This window comes from Pongo abelii, chromosome 13, assembly GCF_028885655.2.
Source record: "Pongo abelii isolate AG06213 chromosome 13, NHGRI_mPonAbe1-v2.0_pri, whole genome shotgun sequence".
NCBI lineage: Eukaryota > Metazoa > Chordata > Mammalia > Primates > Hominidae > Pongo > Pongo abelii.
Window position 1 is genome coordinate 30,986,876 of NC_071998.2, and position 22,039 is coordinate 31,008,914.

At 38.2% G+C, this 22,039-nt stretch overlaps 1 protein-coding gene across 3 annotated transcripts in view; it reads right to left on the reverse strand.

The window, feature by feature from the left end:
• Positions 1 to 22,039, reverse strand: part of IFT74 (intraflagellar transport 74) — a 131,199-nt gene that overhangs the window by 38,738 nt on the left and 70,422 nt on the right. For all 3 annotated transcript variants that reach the window (NM_001133674.2, XM_063713910.1, XM_063713911.1), the window contains 2 exon segments: positions 3,719 to 3,772; positions 19,354 to 19,433. In NM_001133674.2, the coding sequence (NP_001127146.1) occupies positions 3,719 to 3,772; positions 19,354 to 19,433 (134 nt within the window).

The window sequence follows — 22,039 nt, forward strand, 5'->3', positions numbered from 1 at the left end:
GTGCTCCTGTATTGGGTGCATATATATTTAGGATAGTTAGCTCTTCTTGTTGAATTGATCCCTTTACCATTATGTAATGGCCTTCTTCGTCTCTTTTGATCTTTGTTGGTTTAAAGTCTGTTTTATCAGAGACTAGGATTGCAACCTCTGCCTTGTTTTGTTTTCCATTTGCTTGGTAGATCTTCCTCCATCCTTTTATTTTGAGCCTATGTGTGTCTCTGCACATGAGATGGGTTTCCTGAATACAGCACACTGATGGGTCTTGACTCTTTATCCAATTTGCCAGTCTGTGTCTTTTAACTGGAGCATTTAGTCCATTTACATTTAAAGTTAATATTGTTATGTGTGAATTTGATCCTGTCATTATGATGTTAGCTGGTTATTTTGCTCGTTAGTTGATGCAGTTTCTTCCTAGTCTCGATGGTCTTTACATTTTGGCATGATTTTGCAGCGGCTGGTACCGGTTGTGCCTTTCCATGTTTAGTGCTTCCTTCAGGAGCTCTTTTAGGGCAGGCCTGGTGGTGACAAAATCTCTCAGCATTTGCTTGTCTGTAAAGCATTTTATTTCTCCTTCACTTATGAAACTTAGTTTGGCTGGATATGAAATTCGGGGTTGAAAATTCTTTTCTTTAAGAATGTTGAATATTGGCCCCCACTCTCTTCTGGCTTGTAGAGTTTCTGCCGAGAGATCCGCTGTTAGTCTGATGGGCTTCCCTTTGTGGGTAACCCGACCTTTCTCTCTGGCTGCCCTTAACATTTTTTCCTTCATTTCAACCTTGGTGAATCTGAAAATTATGTGTCTTGGAGTTGCTCTTCTCAAGGAGTATCTTTGTGGTGTTCTCTGTATTTCCTGAATCTGAATGTTGGCCTGCCTTGCTAGATTGGGGAAGTTCTCCTGCATAATATCCTGCAGAGTGTTTTCCAACTTGGTTCCATTCTCCCCGTCACTTTCAGGTACACCAATCAGATGCAGATTTGGTCTTTTCACATAGTCCCATATTTCTTGGAGGCTTTGTTCGTTTCTTTTTATTCTTTTTTCTCTAAACTTCCCTTCTAGCTTCATTTCATTCATTTCATCTTCCATCACTGATACCCTTTTTTCCAGTTGATCGCATCGGCTCCTGAGGCTTCTGCATTCTTCACGTAGTTCTCGAGCCTTGGCTTTCAGCTCCATCAGCTCCTTTAAGCACTTCTCTGTATTGGTTACTCTAGTTATATATTCGTCTAAATTTTTTTCAAACTTTTCAACTTCTTTGCCTTTGGTTTGAATTTCCTCCTGTAGCTCGGAGTAGTTTGATCGTCTGAAGCCTTCTTCTCTGAACTCATCAAAGTCATTCTCCGTCCAGCTTTGTTCCGTTACTGGTGAGGAAATGCATTCCTTTGGAGGAGGAGAGGTGCTCTGCTTTTTAGAGTTTCCAGTTTTTCTGCTCTGTTTTTTCCCCATCTTTGTGGTTTTATCTACTTTTGGTCTTTGATGATGGTGATGTACAAATGGGTTTTTGGTGTGGATGTCCTTTCTGTTTGTTAGTTGGTCTCGATCTCTTAACTACGTGATCCACCCACCTTGGCCTCCCAAAGTGCTGGGATTATAAGCTTGAGCCACGGCACCTGGCCCAATTTTTAGAAATTTTAAGCTGCCACTGTTTAATTTGTTATTAACCCAAAGGTAATTATTATTCAATAACAACTTTATATACTTTCAAACTGCCTAAATCGTGTGACCTTGATATAAGTAAATCAGAAAGTTATAAATATAGGCTCAAAAGAAATAACTGATAAAATGACAATCAGAAGAAATTTGCTTTTATAAAGATCTCCTTTGATACATCAATAATTATTAACACCCTGGCTACTAACTTTATTTCTATAATTTCCATTGCTGAATACCTATTTTATCTGAAAATAAGTATTTTATTTATAATGCTGGATTCATTTCAACTAAATGAATTTAATAATTTATTCAGATTGTAAATAAATATTCTAGGAAATTATCTTTTTACTTGTTTAATATAGAACCAGCTCTTATTTACATTTTCGAGTATTTCTATGGAGCATCTAAAAAATAGAAACTTTCAGTCAAAAATAATTTTACTGTTAGCATGAATAACATCAATAGCTTGCCTTCTGTAATGGATTCCCATTATATTTTTTTCTTATATTTAGTATATTTTTTAAAGTGAAACAGTCTTCAACAAAACATTTTTTATTTGAATATGGTGGTAGAGGACCACAATCAACATTTTTTATAAAACTGAATTTTCTTTAATGTCCTGCTTCAGCATTCATACAGGTCTTATGTGTGAATATCCTGCTTTTATAATCTGTTGATCATACATTAAGTGGACATATGAGATTTTTATACATACAAAGGCATAAATGAACATTGTGTTTCAGGGTTTTTTTTTAAGGAAAACAAACCATAATTAATATATGGAAAGAAATCTGAGTTAGGTGACCTTCTATTTTAAGATTCTGTACTATAAGAATTCTTTCTATTCATTCAGTAAACATTCATTAAATAAACACTTATTGACACCTAAGTGCCAGATACCACACTAGGTAGTATCTAGTAATTTCCAATACTGTGGTGTCATGACACATTGCTCCTTGATTTTACACCTTTCCCCTTTACCAAAAGACTTAAAAAAAAAAGTTTTTGAGATAATTTTTGGTATTTACTGACATTTTAAAGAAAACTTGGTACATTGTAAAATAAGAGCTGACAATTACTCTTTTATAGCATGCCTCCATGAAGGTAACTATTGACAACAGACCTAGATGAAATTCTAGCACTTTGCTAGAATTCAGATTCTAGAAAAATGATAACTTAAAAGGAAACCAGTAATAGATAATACATGCCAATTTTTTTTAAAAATTATAAATGTATAACATAAGTTTAAGTGAAAACCAATTTATAAAATCAGGCTGAGATTTTTTTTAAGTGAATCAAAACTAACAAAAGGCAACTAAAATTACAGCTGGTGATAGAAAAAAGTGACAATAACTGATGTGAGGGCTAACAAACAATGAGATAAGTATTATGGAAAGCTAAATATAAAAGTGAAAGATACTAAAGGTGAATATAGTGAAGCATATAAAAGAGAACATTCAATCAGTAAATGATCTATAGCAGCAGTCCCCAACCATTTTAGCACCAGGGACCGTGGAAGACAATTTTTCTATGGACCAGGGCCGGGGGGCAGATGTGGGTGATGGTTTTGGGATGAAACTGTTCTACCTGAGATCATCAGGGGTTAGATTCTCATAACAAGAGTGCAACCTAGATCCCTCGTATGCGATAAGTTTCACACTCATATGAGAATATAATGCTGCTGCTGATCTAACAGGAGGCAGAGCTCAGATGGTAATGCTCGCTTGCCAGTGGCTCACCTGCTGGTGTGCGCCCTGGTTCCTACCGGTCTGCAGCCTGGGGGTTGGGGACCCCTGGTGTATAGGTTTCCTCTACACAGACTATGAATGTAAGTACTAGCTTTAGAATCTAGCCCCAACGTATAGACACTTATCACATATCTTTTTAGAATTTTGTACCCATCTCTAAATTATGCTAGAAACTATTCTTCAAGGCAAAATGCTTTGAATGTCCACACTTCTGCATTTATTAGCTATTATATCTGCCCAAAATGAGGTCTCTGATTTGGTATAAATGAACAGCAATCTGAAAATATTATATTTTTATATCTACAAGAATATCACTTACCGTCCATATGTTCCTCCCTTTTCTTTAGCTCCTTGTATTTCTGGTTCATTTCACCTATGAGAGATATAAAATACAACATTAATTTCAAAAATTCCACATACAGGGCTCTAAATTAAAAATCTCTCTTTGGTTCTCTCTATGCCATTAGTCATTGACTATTCAATGTGTTCCATTAGGTGAAATTCTTTTACAATGACTTATAGAGACTTTTAAAGTAGACATATGTGTGTACCTTGAATATGTGGAACAAACAATATGATTGGAAAGGACTTAAAGGCTTGCCATTCCCAACCTGGGGCTATTCAACCTATACATGAACACTATGGGTGCTGAGAAACATAAGTTCCCAAGAAAGTCCATTCCATCTTTGAAAGATCACCAGTAAGACAGCAGAGTAACCTCACTCACAGAGTTTATACTCTAAAGATTTAACAATTAATTAAAATTAAAAGGTACTAAGTGCTATCATAGGAAAAATAAAAGATGCTATAGGAGCACACAGCAAGGACAACTAATCTAGGTCAGGGTTACAGAGAAAGTTTCCCTAAACAAGTAATATTTAAGTTGTATTATAAAGAATAGTAAGAGTTACCTGGTCAAAATACAGAAACTGCAAATGTCAAAGCATTACCAGTAAAAAGTTTCAAAGTGAGGATGAATATGGTAGCATAAAGAACTGAGGGAGTGGTATGGCCAAGGCAGAGAATGAAGTGAAAAAGTAGCACAAAGATGAGGCAGCTTACGAAGCACCTTATAAGATCCATGTTAAAGAGTCTGGACTTTCTCCTAAGGACTATTACTAAAGAATTTTAACCAGGGAGATGAAATAATCTGTTTGCAATTTTGAAAAATATTTCCGGTCTGGAGAAGAAAAGAGAAGATTGGAGGCAGTAAAACCAGTTAGAAAGTTGTCAGGATAATCTGGGTGAAAGATGAAAGCTGCCTTGAGTAGAGTGGTGGTAATTACGATGGAAAATAGTGAATTATTATCTGTGACATTTAAAAGCCAGAGTGATTGGTTTGGTGAGGGTTAAACAGGGAGGAATCAAGTATGATTCCCAGGCTTCTGGCTTGGGCATCTGAGAAGATGGTAGTACGACTAACCTAAATGGGGAAAAAGTTGAGAAAGAGTTGCTTACAGCAGTTTTGGATATGTTGAGTTTAACAAACATGAAAAGCATGTCTAAAGAGACAAAAATCCAAGGCCTAGAAAAATGAATGAATTCTGCCATTTTAGCCTCACAGAGGGACCCATTAGTAGGAGTGGATCATGATTATTTTATGACAATAGGATTTCACTGTAACAAAAACTGAGCTTTGAAGGAACATGGCAGCTGCCTTCTGTAGAGAAAGCAGACAGAGACATGAACCTCCATCTGTGCATATACTTGCTTGGTGTTAAGTGAATCATGACAACACAAGGGTGATGGCAAAGTCAGAGACGTGGATTAGCAAACAGCTTTTCTACCTTCTGGTCTGAAGAGTTTTCTGAAATTCATTGATGACAACCCTGATACTGAGAAAATCTTATGTTAAGGCTTCCAAAATATTACTGGTAGTAAAAAGCTGCAAGTGAAAGCTAATGTTTAAGGACAGTAAATACCTAATGGTCACAAATTCCTAGCCAGGCTACACCCAGCACCAATAGGAAACCCTGGATCCACTCAGATACGGCTCTAGATGGATTAGCAACTTTACTCAACTACTACTCAGTTCAAATGATCAACCATGGTCTCAAAATACACTAATGCACCCTGATTAACTGTGAAGAGGAGGCCAGAGGTAATCTGTTATTAATTAAACACACTTTGTCTGTATATGTGTGTGTGTGTATATACATACACACGTTTGTAAAATATACTACAGACATGTTTTTGAGTGGGAAACAGAAAGAGTTGGAGTTTGCAGCACACATGATCTGGGATACCCTTATAGGAGGAAGATGTGCATATAAATATCATTGCACATGTGAAGTGGCAGAAAAGCTACTATCTCCTGAACCTGCAATGGCCCACGTTTCCAAGAAAGTCCTAGTTTCTTGTTCTGGCTATTTAAGTTCCACTCTTGGGAGACTGGTCAGGCATTAAGGGATTAGGAGGGAGGCGTGGATCCTAGACTTTACAAGGATTTAACTATCATCTTATCTTTTTTCTTTTAATCTTAAGAGAATTCCTACACATGATGTTTCCAGTTTCTCATCTTGCTTTTAAACCCCAAGACACTGCAATGAGGCTTTTCCTCCTCCTATTCCAATGAAATTGTTCTCAGTGAGATTATACAACTGCTTAATGATCAAATTCAAAGGGTAGTCAGTTATCTTACTTTGTAATATTTGACACTATTGATACAACCTTTCAATTTTCTTTGTTTTCCTTTATGTTTTATTTTTGCTTTTTGGGGGAATGGGAGGGCTTCTCTGGCTTTTCTTACTCTCAGATCATTATTTTTCTGTCTTCTCTTCATGGGTCTGCTTCCTTCTTCATTTATATTCTAGAGTTCTGTTCTTAATGAACTTCTAACGCTATATCCACGGCAATTTCATACATTCTTGTGGTTTAAGAACTCTCAAATTTAATATATTCTCTGAGTTTTAGATTCTTTAATCTAAATGCTTACTATATATATTCATTTGGAAGCCCTTTCAGGACATCCTAACTCAGTATATTCATAATTAAACTCATAGTCTTCCCCCTCTTTATTCCTTATTACATTTGGCTGTCCTCACCATCCATTCATCATTCAAGACAGAAACCTGAGAGGAGACTCCTCCCTCCTTCTCTCCTCAAAGTCATCCTCCTAGTTGCCAACAGATTGAGCTGGAAGATATAACTGGTTAACATTTACAGGTGCACAGCTGGCCAGCTGGATTAGATGGGACAGAGTTCCCACACATCTCAGCAGATTCCCAAGCTTCATAAAACTTCCTCCAATATCACTATTGCTAAGAAGGAGAGTGGTCAGAGCATTAGTGAACTTCTCTACTTGGTGATTTCTCAGTGGAGGATTAGTATCTGAGTTGCCCATAAAGGCACTGTAAATGTAGGCAGTCCTAAGGTAAGGTAAAACATAATGGTTTTTAGCAAATATATCCTTAGATTCAATATCACAGGACAGGACAAGATTGTAGATAGATGGAAGCAAATCAGTGTATCACAATGGAGGTACAAGCAGGTAAGCAGAAGGGTCTAATGTAGTAGAATCAACAATGAGGAGACCAAGGGAGAGGGAAAGGGACACAACGGTAAAAGGAAGGCAATTTTGGAGATATCCTTTAATTCTGAGCATTTGATGTGAGCATAGTTCTATACTCATTTATTTATTTCAGATAAATTTACTGATTATCTACTACGTGCCAGATACTGTAACAAGTGTTGGGATATCAAACTGAGTAAGACAGTTTCCACCCTATTCTCAAAGGGCTTACACTCCATTAGGTGTACAAAAACAAAAATTTATAATGCAACATAAGTGCTCTAACAGGTATGTATGAAGTGCTGTGGTAACCAGATGCGTGAAAAGACTTCAGGAGGATTTTACACAGGAATTATACCAGCAAGGTACTTTATCAGGTTAACATGGGGATTAAAGAAAAAAGTAAAATATTTTCCTTTGAAGAATTTATACTCTAATAAGACAAGTATACAAAAATGTACACTATAAATTCAGGCTTTTTCATCCCTCAAGTAGGAAAGAAGAAATGCGTATGGGCTGTTAACAAAAGACTGGAGATACTGTAGAAAGGACACCATTGCTTTTTAAATAGTCTCTCCTATAGCCAGCAGTGGAGTAAGGGGGATACGCTCTTCTTGCACTGCCAATAGTCTGAGCACCACCAAAACTACCTCTGTCCTCACTGCAAGGAAGTTCACCCCACACTTTTACTTCTCTGGCATCAAATGATGTTCTCCTGACTCAGGCTTTATAGGCTTTTATACTCTGAGAAGTAGTTCTGCCCCTAAGAAGGTCTGATTACCATTTTCCAAATAGGTGGCTATCCCAATCTTCTCTCCTGATCAATACACGACAAGACATGTACTAGTAACTCTCCTGGCCTCAAGGCCCCCAACTCAGCAAAGCCTACTGATTTTGGAGTTGAAAGGTCAACAGAAAACAAAATCAGGGAGATGGGGCAAAAAACAACTCCACAGGACTTTTGCACAGCCAGATTGTTTCTTAGCACTTGGAATACTTCTGAAGCACGCAAAGTCTCCCAGTACCTTTCCTTCTTTTTTTTTTTTTTCTTTTGAGACAGAGTCTCACTCTGTCGCCCAGGCTGGAGTGCAATGGTGCAATCTCAGCCGCAACCTCCGCCTCCCAGGTTCAAGCAATTCTCCCACCTCAGCCTCCCAGCTGGCTGGGGCTACGGGCACGCGCCACCACGCCCAGCTAATTTTTGTTTTTAGCAGAGACAGGGTTTCACCATGTTGGCCAGGATGGTCTCGAACTTCTGACCTCAAGTGATCCACCCACCTCAGCCTCCCAGAGTGTTGGGATTACAGGCGTGAGCCACTGCACCTGGCCTCAGTATCTTCTATGTGGCACGGTTTCTATCCCTATTACCATTCTGGTCACTCTACTATGAATAAGCTCTAGTTTTTCTCTAACCCTTTTAACATTTTATGCCAAGAAACTTAAGATTCCAAGAAGACCGTCACTCTCCATAGTCTACACAACCATTTTTTTGTTATGCAATCTAGGATTTCAGCTGTTTTCAAGGCTGTATCACATTAATTCATATTGAGTTATCTAAACCCCTTCTAACATTTTCACGTATTTTAGTGAGCCAGAACACTTTCTCCTCCCTGACTCCTATTTCAATTTCAATTAGTTGTGGGGGCCGATAAAATTCCATCTTTTTGCATTCAGTCTATCTCTCCCATCTACTTTTCACATACCATTATTACAGTAAGCAGCAAATTAGTATATAAAATACAGTCATTCCTTGGTATCTGATGGGGACTGGTTTCAGTACCACCATCCCCTCTGTGGATACCAAAACCTGGGGATGTTCAAGTCTTTTACATAAAATGGCACAGTATTTGCATATAACCTACATATACCCTCCTGCTATATACTTTAAATCATCCCTACATTACTTATGATACCTAATATATTGTAAATGGTTGTTACGCTGTGTTGTTTAGGGAATAATGACAAGGAAAAAAAGTCTGTACATGTTCAGTACAGATGCAACCACTGTAGGGCAAACTACACAGTATACATCAGCAACAATGTAACATTTTTTGTTTTATTTTTATTTTAAAAATAGAAATGGGGTCTTACTATATTGTCCAGGCTGATTTCGAACTCCTGACCTCAAGCAATCCTCCTGCCTCAGCCTCCCACAGTGTTGGAATTACAGGCATGAGCCACCATGCCCAGCCACATTTTCTATCAACACTTGCAGATGACTTTCATTTAATGACCTGAAAGAATATATTAACACGCATCAAAACTCTGGCTCTTCTGGCTGAGCACAGTGGCTCACACCTGTGATCCCAATACTTTGGGAGGCCAAGATAGGAGGACTGCTTGAGGCTGGGAGTTCGAGACGAGCCTGGGCAAAACAGTGAAGCCTGTCTTTACAAAAAATTTAAAAATTAAAAAAAAAAAGCACAAACTCTAGCTTTTCTCTCTTGATAACCCTCATTTGACGATGATGACGATTATAATTTCTATTTGGTGCCCACGGTGCCCATATGGTGAGGTGGTGAGATGCACAGCACTGTAGGTAAGTGGTGAGACACGAGGCTAACTTGAACCTTCTAATAGGACATCGGAAAGATCATTTATGCTGGAAGAACCTTCAAGCGTTTAAAGTCAAGGCTTCATAATACAGACGGCTTTAGTTGGGAACATTGTTCTAGGAAGCTGTTTCTCCTTTTTCCTTGAAGCATTAAACAACTCTTGCAGTGGTTGTAGGCATGTTGCTATTCCTCAGGTGACACGGAGGCGTTGTGCCACTGAAGGATCATACCCTTTAACACTTGCACCTGTTGAAAAACTGCTGCAAATTTTTCAAGTGTCCAAATTCATGACTCTGTTTCCGCTAAATCTGTATCACTGTCATCATCTCCTGTAGAGAACTTCAGCAGAACCTTGAGTTCCTTGTTGGTAAGGGTTTCTCTATGCTCTTCTATGTGTTCCTTGAAGTCACCCTTGATCACGTAAGAGAAGCATTCCCCATCAACTTCCTTTGCAACATTCAAGATATTCCTAGGCCGGGTGCGGTGGGCTCATGCCTGTAATCCCAGCACTTTGGGAGGCCGAGACAGGCAGACCACGAGGTCAGGAGTTCGAGACCAGCCTGGCCAAGAGACCAGCCTGGGGAATATGGTGAAACCCATCTCTACTAAAAATACAAAAATTAGCCGGGCGTGGTGGCATGTACCTGTAATTCCAGCTACTCAGGAGGCTGAGGCAGGAGAATTGCTTGAACCCAGGAGGTGGAGGTTGCAGTGAGCTAAGATCGTGCCATTGCACTCCAGCCTGGGTAACAGAGTGAGACTCCAACTCAAAAAAAACAAAAACAAAAACAAAAACAAAACCATATTCCTGACTTCTGCACCAATAATGGGGAAGCTCCTGAAATCACTGACTACCTCATTCCATAATGGCTTCCAACATGCACTGACTGTCTTGGGCTTTGGGGCATCTGCAGCCTCTGTAAAAAGCACAACTACATTTGCAATTGTGAAACTCTTCCATAAATCCATGACACTGTAGTCAAGGTTAGCATCAAGGACAGCACAAATCCTCCTGAAGGTGAGGTGGGTATAAGTCATTTAATGCACTTGCTGATGCCTCGATCAAATGGCTAAAACAGTGAAGTAGCACTTGCCTTAGGCAAGAACATCACTGCAACATTGTCATTAGTGAAGTAGAGAGATCAGGGATGGCTGTGAGTAATGTCAATTATGAGGATGACCTTGAATGGCACCCTGTTCTCTTCCAGGTGTTTCTTCATTTTAGGAATAAAAGTGAATTCCACGAACGAGATGGCCATCACTCAAGCCTTCCTATTGTGTTGACAGAACACAGGTAGGCAATTTTTGATTTTGTTCTTAAGGACCCAGGGACTGTTTGCTTGGTACACAAGACCTGGCTTGACCATGTGACCTGCTATGTTGCCACATCGCACCAGAGTAAAATGATCTTTCCAGGCTTTGAACCCCAGAGCCTGCTTGACACTCTCATGGATGTAGGTATTAAGCCTCTTCTTCCAGAACAAGTCTCTTTCAACACAACTGAAGACTTGCTATGAAAGGTATCCTTTGTCTTCTGAATTTCTTGAGCTCTTTTGGGAATGCTGATACTGCCTGGCCATCAGCTAATGCTGATTCTCCTGTGATCTTTAAGTTCGTGAGGCTGTAGTACTTTCCACAGCTAGCTAGTCATCCCTTCCTTCCTCTCACTCTCTTCAACTTCCTCACAGGAATGCTCACAAAGGCTAAATGCTTTTTCATACATAATTTTGCCATCAACAGGGACATGCTTTTGTGATATTTTGTCTCCTCATACATTTGATGTTTTCTTAGTCTCTGCAAGCTTTTTTTTTTTCTTTTTTTTTTTTTTCAGATGGGGTTTCACTCTTGTTGCCCAGGCTGGAGTGCAATGGCGCGATCTTGGCTCACTGCAACCTCCACCTCCCAGGTTCAATCAATTCTCCTGTCTCAGCCTCCCTAGTAGCTGAGATTACAGGCGCCCACCACCACTCCCGGCTAAATTTTTGTATTTTTTAGTAGAGACGGGGTTTCACCATTTTAGCCAGGCTGGTCCTGAATCCTGACCTCAGGTAATCCACCTGCCTCAGCCTCCCAAAGTGCTGGGATTACAGGCGTGAGCCACCGTGCCCGGCCAGTCTCTGCAAGCATTTTATCATGAATCACAGCAACAATTTTTTTTGCCATTGTAGGGGCAGCACTAACACTTCCACAAATGTCAGCTTCCTTCTGTTTTATTGTGCCACTTTGGTAAATCACATGCCACTTTTCAAAAGATCTAGGGTTTTTATTTTCTTGTTGAGAGACAGCACTTTACGCTCTCTCTTAGTCTGTAAGGGATTTCTTTCACCATGTAATTGATTTTTAGGAGTCTTTTTTTTTCACAGAAGAAAAGAGTGAACACAAGTAGCCAATGAATAAAATGCCAGATGAACACTGCTCAAACAGTGGGTGCTAGAGAGAGACTGAAGATCTGTGAAACAATGGGAGGCTATAGCAGGGTATTCTTCAGTTCAAATGGATTCGGCGTAGTGCTTAGCACATGGCAGGTTCAGACTTGCTTTTTGAAACTTCCTGTATTTTTTCAATTGTTTTCCATCCATAGTTGGTAGGATCTGCCGATGAAGAACCCGTGGGTACAGAGAATTGACTATATTACAAAATTGCTATGGTAAAAAGAGTACATATAAGCTTAATGTTTTAAACCAATTTTGGCATTAGGTTTCACCTAATTTTCTAAATACACATTCTCTGGGAAATACAGTTGACCCTTGAACAACAGAGGTTTGAACTGGGTGGGTCTACTTACATGCAGATTTTCTTCTGCCTTTGCCACCCCTGAGATAGCAAGACCAAACTCTTCCTCCTCTTCCTCAGTCTACTCAATATGAAGACAATGCGGATGAAGACCTTTATAATGACCTACTTCCATTTTATGAGTAAGTGGAAAATAATAAAAATCTTTATAATTATCTTAATAACATTTTCTTTTCTCTAGCTTACTTTATTGTAAGAATACAGTATATAATACATACAAAATATGTGTTAACTGTTTATGTTATTGGTAAGGCTTCCAGCCAACAGTAGACTATCAATAATTTTTTATGGAGTCAAAAGTTATACACGGATTTCTGACTGCATGGCACACTCAGTGCCCCTAATCCCAATGCTGTCTTGAAGGGTCAACTATATCTTAAATTTTAAATTACAGGTATGCAAACAAGGTCAGATACTTCTATTTCTAAAGACAGGAGGCACTTTAAAAACTGTAATTATAATTTTTACATATTGTATAAATCGTATAATTTTTATTATCTAATTTATGTAAAACAAAAGGACTATGTAGAAGTTTGTTCCAACAGAGTACTGTATATAAAATCATACAGTATAATTGGTAGTACGCAGCATATACTAAACATATGGTCCTTAATCATTTTCGAAAGTAGTGGTTATCAAACTTTAACATGAATCAGAATCACCAGGAGGACTTACTGAAACAAATTGCTGAGCCCTCTCCTTAGGGTTTCAAATTCAATAGGTCTGGGGTAGAGCCCAAGAATTTGCATTTCTAACAAGTTTCAGGTGGTGGCAATGATCCTGGTGTAGACGTAATACCACCATTTTAATGAAAGATTCAACGTATAGTTTAAACAATTTCTAGATTGAACAATAATAATTCATTCTTCTTCAGCAGATATATGTTGGAAAACCACAGAATAGCAATGGATAGATGCCATTTGAAATCTCAGATACCAGAAGATAAACCACTTTGAAATTAAATAGGTTATTTTGTACATCCTGAAGGAAATACTGATGGGAAAATACTTTCTAATGTATGCTTTGGGAAAATAACTGCAGTAAAGTTATTCAATTTTGCTTTTATAAAGTAACAGCATTAACAATAAGTCACTAATTAATATTTATGAGCATATTTTAAATTGACTGCTATTATGAATGTGTTTTGTGTTTATATATGTTTACCATTTATGTTATTGGTAAGGCTTCCAGCCAACATTAGACTATTAATAATTAAGTTTTTAAATTATCTAATCTAATTCTCACAATAATCCTAAGAGGTAGATACTATAATTACCTCCATTTTAAAGAAAAAAAACTAAGATAAAGTAAGATTAAATAGCATAAATAGCATGTCTAAGATCAAAAAGCACAGCCTGGATTTGAATCCAGGCATTCTAGTAACAGGACATGTGCTTAAAATAGAATGATTCTGGCCGGGCGTGGTGGCTCACGCCTGTAATCCCAACACTTTGGGAGGCCAAGACAGGCAGATCACCTGAGGTCAGGAGTTTGAAACCAGGCTGACCAACATGGAGAAACCCCGTCTCTACTAAAAATACAAGAAATTAGCCGGGTATGGTGGCGCATGCCTGTAATCCCAGCTACTTGGGAGGCTGAGGTAGGAGAATTGTTTGAACCTGAGAGGCGGAGGTTGCGGTGAGTCAAGATCGCACCATTTTACTCCAGCCTGGGCCACAAGAGCAAAACTCCGTCTCAAAATAAATAAATAAATAAACAAATAAATAATTATAAAAGTATTCTGTCTTTAACATTTTTTATTTTACCCTCCATAATTAAAAAAACAATGGTCCTAACCTAGGCTTTAGAATTCTGGGTATGAAAAAGTATACTATAGACAAACCAAAGTATTATATTTTGTTATTTTACTACTTTGAATGACACATATAAATTATGCAGAAAGTTACAATGAATTCATTCAGAATTTAAGACAGTAATTCAATATTCCTATAGCACTTCGCATATATTTCTATTATGACATATTTACCACATTGTAGCAACTAGTTATTTATATGTATTATGGTATATTAATAATCATATATTTGGTTTTACAATCAACTCCACATTTGGGAAAGTACTTGAATCTGGAAAGTAATCATTTTTGGTGAGTAATAATGCCCAATAATCCCCCCTGGAGAGACGTATGACAGTGACTGTACAACATTTGTTAACTCTATTTGTCAATCCTACTGTGTATATATTAATCGATGCTCAGAAAATTAGCCCCATCTTGTGGATCACAGTAGTACTACAAATTCAGGCCTAACAGTTAAAACTTCGGAACTGTCAGTGATGTGTACATTATCTTGACTGACAAAAACTAAAAAACTTATGGCTAGCATTGGTGAGGAACCACCTTCACATACTGCTTTTGGTTGTATAACATAATACAACCTTTTCTGGGAAGAAATTTGCAAACCAGTTGTAAATATAAATAATATTCCATTCAAAATTTCACTTATAGAAATTTATTCTGTAGAAATAAACAGACAAGTTAATAAACATGAATGTACTAGTGCATCACTGTTCTTGGGAGTAAAAAATTAGAAACAGCCTAAATATCAATGTGGATACAATGAATCCTATGTAACAACAATCATGGGGGGTAGCTAATGGTTGTCAGAAGCGCCTTAATATGTACCAGGCACCATTTTTTTTTTTTTTTTTTTTTTGAGACAGGGTCTCACTTTGTTATCCAGGCTGGAGTGCAGTGGCATGATTTTGGTTGGAGTGATTTTGGCTCACTGCAGCCTTGACCTCCCAGATTCAAGTAATCCTCCTACCTTAGCAAAGAGCTGGGACTACAAGTAGCTGGGACTATAAGCCAAACACACATTACCATGCCTGGCTAATTTTTGTATTTTTTTGTAGAGACAGGTTTTCGCCCTGTTGCCCAGGCTGGTCTCAAACTTCTGATCTCAAGCAATCCACCCCCCTCAGTCTCCCAAAGTGCTAGGATTACAGGCATGAGCCACCATACCTCGACCGGGCACCATTCTTAAGTCTGACTTTAGAGCCCTAACATTGACCACTATGCTATACCATTTCTCAGAATGAAGTATACATCCTCATAGGGAAGAATGTATATTATACAGTTAAATGAAAAGACTCAAGCTCAGAAGAATTGTGTATTAGTATTAGTCTATTTAAAAATATGTTTATAAATGTATTAAAAGTCTAAAAGCCTAAACATTAAACTGTAAACCATGATTACCTCTGAAGACTTGGATGAGGAGAAAGGAGATGACATTTTACTTTATATACTTTTCTACTGCTTGCATTTTTCATGTTAAATACATGTCAGATTCATATTTAAAATTACAATTTTAAAAAATTAGTTAATCTGAATCTTTAAAATAATTTTAAGTAGTTTAAAGACTTTTTTTTTCTTTTTTTTTTTCTTGAGACGGAGTCTTGCTCTGTCGCCCAGGCTGGAGTGCAGTGGCGCGATCTCGGCTCACTGTAACCTCTGCCTCCTGAGTTCAAGCGATTCTCCTACTTCAGCCTCCTGAGTAGCTGGGATTACAGGTACACACCACCATGCCTAGCTAATTTTTGTATTTTTAATAGAGATGGGGTTTCACCATGTTGGTCAGGCTGGTCTCGAACTCCTGACCTCGTGATCCGCCTGCCTCAGCCTCCCAAAGTGCTGGGATTACAGGCGTGAACCACTGCGCCCAGCCAGGACACTTTTTTTTTAAGCTGAAAAGGATGACCTCCTATAAGCTGAGGCTAATTGCCCAGTTAATGAAAGCATGAGGATGGTCCTTTAAGGCAAAACACACAAAAAAAATCTTTTTAAAAATCAGTAAAATGATGTACCTTCAGGGTGCTTAAAGTCTCAGAAATTCTAGGTAAGTAAGGCTTATAATTGTCATTTCTTGGTATGAATGGCACGTTGAACATGCACATTTAATTTTGATCCTCTCGCAAACCCCACTAAAACTAGAGCAAAATGAATTTTTAAAGGTATAAACCCCCAGCATATAGAAATAGGAAACAACAGCAATAAAATTTTGGAAGCTGAAAGGAGATGGACAACTGATAACTGACTTAGCAGACTTGAGAAAGTTTAAATCTAAGCCAGCATTGGGTAAAGCTGAGAACTACCCTGATTTCAAAAGGCTCAGTATTTTTGCAGAGAAAACTGATCTCTTTTTTTGTGATTTGTGTAAGGCTTTGAGATGTCTTATAATAGTAATGCTGTTCTTTATAGAATTTATTCAATGTAAGGGAATACACTAGTAAAGAGTAAAACACCAGGCACAGTGGCTCACACCTGTAATCCCGACACTTTGGAGGCCAAGGCAGAAGGACTGCTAGAGCCAAGCACGTTGAGATCAGCCTGGGCAACAGAGCAAAACCCTGTCTCTACAAAAAAAGTTTTTAACAATTACCTGGGCATGGTGGTGTGCACCTGTAGTCCTAGCTACTCAGGAGTTTATTTTACTTTTATTTTATTTTATTTTATTTTATTTTATTTAGCTAAGGCAAGAGATCACTTGAGCCCAGGGGTTTGAGGCTGCAGTGAGCTATGATGTCACACCACTGTACTCCAGCCTGGGTGACAGAAAGACCCTATCTGATTAAAAAAAAAAAAAAATGAGTAAAGTTAAGGGCCTGATTTCAGCTAAGTGGTCGAAGAAACTATTTACTCTGAAGGACTTCAATGTAAGATATAAACTCTCAAGTATTAATTTGTAGTAAGAATAAAAGAATTTCTTTTTTTTTTTTGAGACGGAGTCTCGCTCTGTCACCGAGGCTGGATGGCAGAGGTGCAATCTCGGCTCACTGCAAGCTCCGCCTCCCGGGTTCACACCATTCTCCTGCCTCAGCCTCCTGAGTAGCTGGGACTACAGGTGCCCACCACCAGGCCCGGCTAATTTTTTGTATTTTTAGTAGAGACAGGGTTTCACCGTGGTCTCGATCTCCTGACCTCGTGATCCACCCGCCTCGGCCTCCCAAAGTGCTGGGATTACAGGCGTGAGCCACCGCACCCGGCCTAAAAGAATTTCTTAACAGATTCCTTAACAAAAACAAGCTGGGCACAGTAACATGGACCTGTAGTCCCGGCTACTTGGAAGGCTGAGGCAGTAGGACTGCTTGAGCCCAGGAGTTCAAGGCCACAGTGAGCTATGATCATGCCTGTAAATAGTCATTGCACTCTAGCCTGGCCAACACAGCAAGATTCATCTCTATTTAAAAAAAAAAAAAAAAAAAGTCACTTGGCTATATGTTAGAAGTAAGCCTTGAGGATAAAAACATCCTTATTAAAAATAGTATCCCATGTTGAGTGAAAATATAAGCTGCTATTGTCCACTTGGTGTGTTCTGCTTTACTCAGAAGAACAATACTTTTTCTATTACTTTCCCTTGCTTATACAGCGCCAATATTTTAAAAAGCAATAATTAAGCAAATATGCAATTGCTGGCACTTCAACTAAGAAAGGAGAAATCAGGATGGGTTCAGGCTTTTTGGAAAGTAGCATGACATCTGCCAATAATACTCCGCTTTACTAATGATGTAGAGCTTGTAGCCAAATTCTGACCATATAACTTTCATTAGAGCTATTTCTCATTGTTTCTAGTTAGCATGCACTTACACAAATTCCTTCCCTGCTAAAATATAGAACAGTGTACCCTTTTTTTTTTCCCGAGATGGAGTCTTGCTCTGTCACCCAGGCTGGAGTGCAGTGGTGTGATCTTGGCTCACTGCAACCTCTGCCTCCTGGGTTCAAGCGATTCTCCTGCCTCAGCCTCCCAAGTAGCTGAGATTACAGGCATGTGCCACTACTAAAAATTTAAAACTTAGCTGGATGTAGTGGCAGACGTTATATATTCCCAGCTACTTGGGAGGCTGAGACAGGAGGACCACTTGAACCCAAGAGTCTGAGGTTGCAGTGAGCTGTGATTGAGCCACTGCACCGCTATGAATGTTTCCTTAGCCATAACGAGAATACATGTACATGTGCACACTGTTTATACCATACCTAACTCTTAAGAATATACAATCAATTCTTGATAATCCAAGAGCATAGTAACTGGTTTGCAGTTAAACTATGATTAAAATGCTATGGGGAATCTACTTTTATCTTTCTTATTAGGGAGAAGCTTGTTAGGAAACTGATGCTCAACCTCCTCCTTTAACCATATATAACAATGTAGCCCCCACACCCGAACCCCCACCACAGTATTTCTACATAGTCAAACCCCAAGCTCCCTCAGGTGTTCTGGTGTCTGCATTAGTTCTTCAAATTCCACTCCTGGGGAAAGTTGGGGAGGATAAGGTTAATCAGTCTTTGCTGCTTCATTACTAGGCCTGGGTGGGGAATTAATTCTGTCTGGATTATTTGTGTGGTATTTGTGATTTGATTTTCATCCCCTCTAATGCTACCAGTTACTGCCATTAATAGTTGACTATATTATTATTATTTAATTAATTTATTTATTTACTGAGACCGAGTTTCACTCTTGTTGCCCAGGATGGAGTGCAGTGGCGCGATCTTGACCCACCGCAACCTCTGCCTCCGGGTTCAAGCGATTCTCCTGCCTCAGCCTTTCTGAGTAGCTGGGATTACAGGCCTGCGCCACCATGCCGGCTAATTTTTGTATTTTTAGTAGAGATGTGGTTTCTCCATGTTGGTCAGGCTGGTCTCGAACTCCCGACCTCAGATGATCTGCCCGCCTCAGCTTCCCAAAATGCTGGGATTACAGGCATGAGCCACCGCACCCGGCCGACTATATTGTTTACGGTAAACTATTGACTATTACTAGGAAGGAAGTATAACTTAGGAGAAAGTATAACTTAGGAATCTATAACAACTTTAAACATTTTACTTCTGTTTTTGTAAAAAAAAAAAAACTGCTTGGCAAAGCTAAATAAATTTTATGCAATCATTTTAACTCATAAGTGGTCAGTTTAAATCATTGCTTTAATATTACTCATATAGTATATATTTTAGTAAAGTTAGTAATATCACAGAGAATTAAATAATAAATCCCAAGTAGTTAAACAGTCTCTGAGACACCAGTTAACACTATATTAATACTGCTAAACATCTGTTAATCTACATTATAAAAATACCAGAAGCATTACCTTGGTGTTCCTCTAAATCCATGTCAAGTTGTCTAATTTCTTCAGCAAACTGATTTATCTTTTCTTTTGTATCTGTTAACCTGTTGAAAATATTTTTAATGAATTTATGAAGGAAATGTAGACATTCAATAAAAACAATTGATGGGGAGGTTAGATATCTTTTCCAAGTTGCATAAACAATATCTAAAAATAATATGTCTTATTCTAAGGACAATACTATAACTGACGATGACATTAGGATATTTTTTCCAAGTTGCATAAATATCGAAAAATAGCATATCCTATTATGAGGACAATACTATAAATCTAGAGAGGAAGAATCTTGTCTAGATCTTTTCTTTTTCTTTGAGACGGGGTCTCGCTCTGCCACCAGGCTGGAGTGCAGTGGTGCGATCTCGGCTCACTGCAACCTCTGCCTCCTGGGATCAAGCGATTCTCCTGCCTCAGCCTCCCGAATAGCTGGGACTACAGGCATGCGCCTCCATGCCCAGCTAATTTTTGTATTTTTAGTAGAGACGGGGTTTCACCATGTTGGCCATGATGGTCTCGATCTCTTGACCTCGAGATCCACCTGCCTCAGCCTCCCAAAGTGCTGGGATTACAGGCGCGAGCCACTGCGCCCAGCCTAGATCTTTTTTACTGATTCATATTTGGAGCCCAAGTATATTCTGAGAACACTAGGTTGCCTGAGTTAAACAGCACACCCCTTCCCAACTTTCCTTTGAGTTTGATTTGCAGTATTAAGAAAATGAAAAATATTTAACAATACTTTTTGTAGGTTTCTATAAGCCAAATTAAGTTGGAAAATTAGTCTCAAAAATGAGAAAATAAGGAAAAACCTACCACTGGCAGAATATTATATGGGCTAATATTTTAACATAAAGCAGTTATACTTACTATAAAGCTACCATAACAAAAACAATGTGGTATAGGCATAGGGATAGACATATATATCAATGGACTAAAATTGTGAGTCCAGAAATAAGACCATATATCTACACCTAACTGATTTTTGACAAGGGTGCTAAGGTAATTAAGTGGGGAAAGAAGAGTATTTTCAATAAATGGTGCTGGGAAAAGTGCTTACGCAGAAGCTAAGGGACTCCTACCTCAAATCATACACAGAATTAACTTGAAATGGATCAAAGATCTGAATGTAAGAACTAAATTACCAAACTCTTAGAAGAAAACATAGACATAGTCTTCATGACCTTGGATTAGGCATCGATTTCTTAGATATGACACTAAAAGCAACAGCAACAAAAGAAAAAAAGAAAAACTGGACATAATCAAAATTGGAAACTTTTATGCTTCCAAGGATACCAAGAAAATGAAAAGATAATTCATAGAACAAGGGAAATTTTACAAATCATGTATCTGATGAGACCTCTATCTAGCATATATAAGGAAATGTTACAACTCAGTAATCTAGTTTAAAAAATTAGCAAATGAACTAAGTAAACATTTCCCCCAAAGAATATGGCCAATAAGCATATGAAAGGAACCTCAACAGCATTAGCCATCAAACAAATACAAATCAAAACCATAGTGAGACACTGCTTCATACCCATTAGGCATGGCTATAATAGAAAAAGAGATAATAACAAGTGAGGATGTGAAAAAACTGGAACCCTCACATGCTGCTCATGTGCTGCTCTTATTATATTACATAGAAATGTAAAACAGTACCAATTCTTTGAAAGTCTGATAGAATTCAGCTGTGGCTCCATCTGGTCCTGGACTTTTTGTTGGCAATTTTTTTTTTTTTTTTTTACCATTTCAATCTCACTGCTTGTTAATGGTCTGTTCAGAGTTTCTATTTCTTCCTACTTTAATCTAGGATTGTATATTTCCAGGAATCTATCCGTCTCCTCTAAGTTTTCTAGTTGTGCGTGTAAAGGTGCTCATTGTAAGCTTGAATGGTCTTTTGTATTTCTGTGGTATTGGTTGTAGTATTTTGTTTCTAATTGAGCTTATTTGGATCTTTTCTCTTCTTTTCTTGATTAATCTTGCTATTGGTCTATCAATTTTGTTTATCTTTTCAAAGAACCAGCTTTTTGCTTCATTTATCTTTCATTTTTTTGTTTCAATTTAATTTAGTTCTGCTCTGATGTTTGTTATTTCTTTTCTTTCGGTGGGTTTGGGTTTGGTTTGTGCTTGTTTCTCTAGTTCCTTGAGGTGTGACGTTAGATTGTCTATTTGTGTTCTTTCAGACTTTTTGATGTAGGCACTTAATGCTCTGAATGTTCCTCTTAGCGCTGCTTTTGCTGTATCCCAGAGGTTTTAATAGGTTGTGTCGTTATTATTGTTCAGTTCAAAGAATTTTTAAATTTCCATCTTGATTTCATTGTTGACCTAAAGATCATTCAGGAACAAATTATTTAATTTCCATGTATCTGCATGGTTTTTACGGTTCCTTTTGGAGTTGATTTCCAATTTTATTCCACTGTGGTCTGAGAATACTTGATATAATTTTGATTTTCTTAAATTTATTGAGACTTGTTTTGTGGCCTATCATATGGTCTGTCTTGCAGGATGTCCCATGTGCTGATGAACAGAATGTATATTCTGCAGTTGTTGGGTAGAATGTTCTATAAATATCTGTTGAGTCCATTTGTTCTAGAGTATAGTTTAAATCCATTGTTTCTTTGTTGACTTTCTGTCTTGATGACCCGTCTAGTGCTGT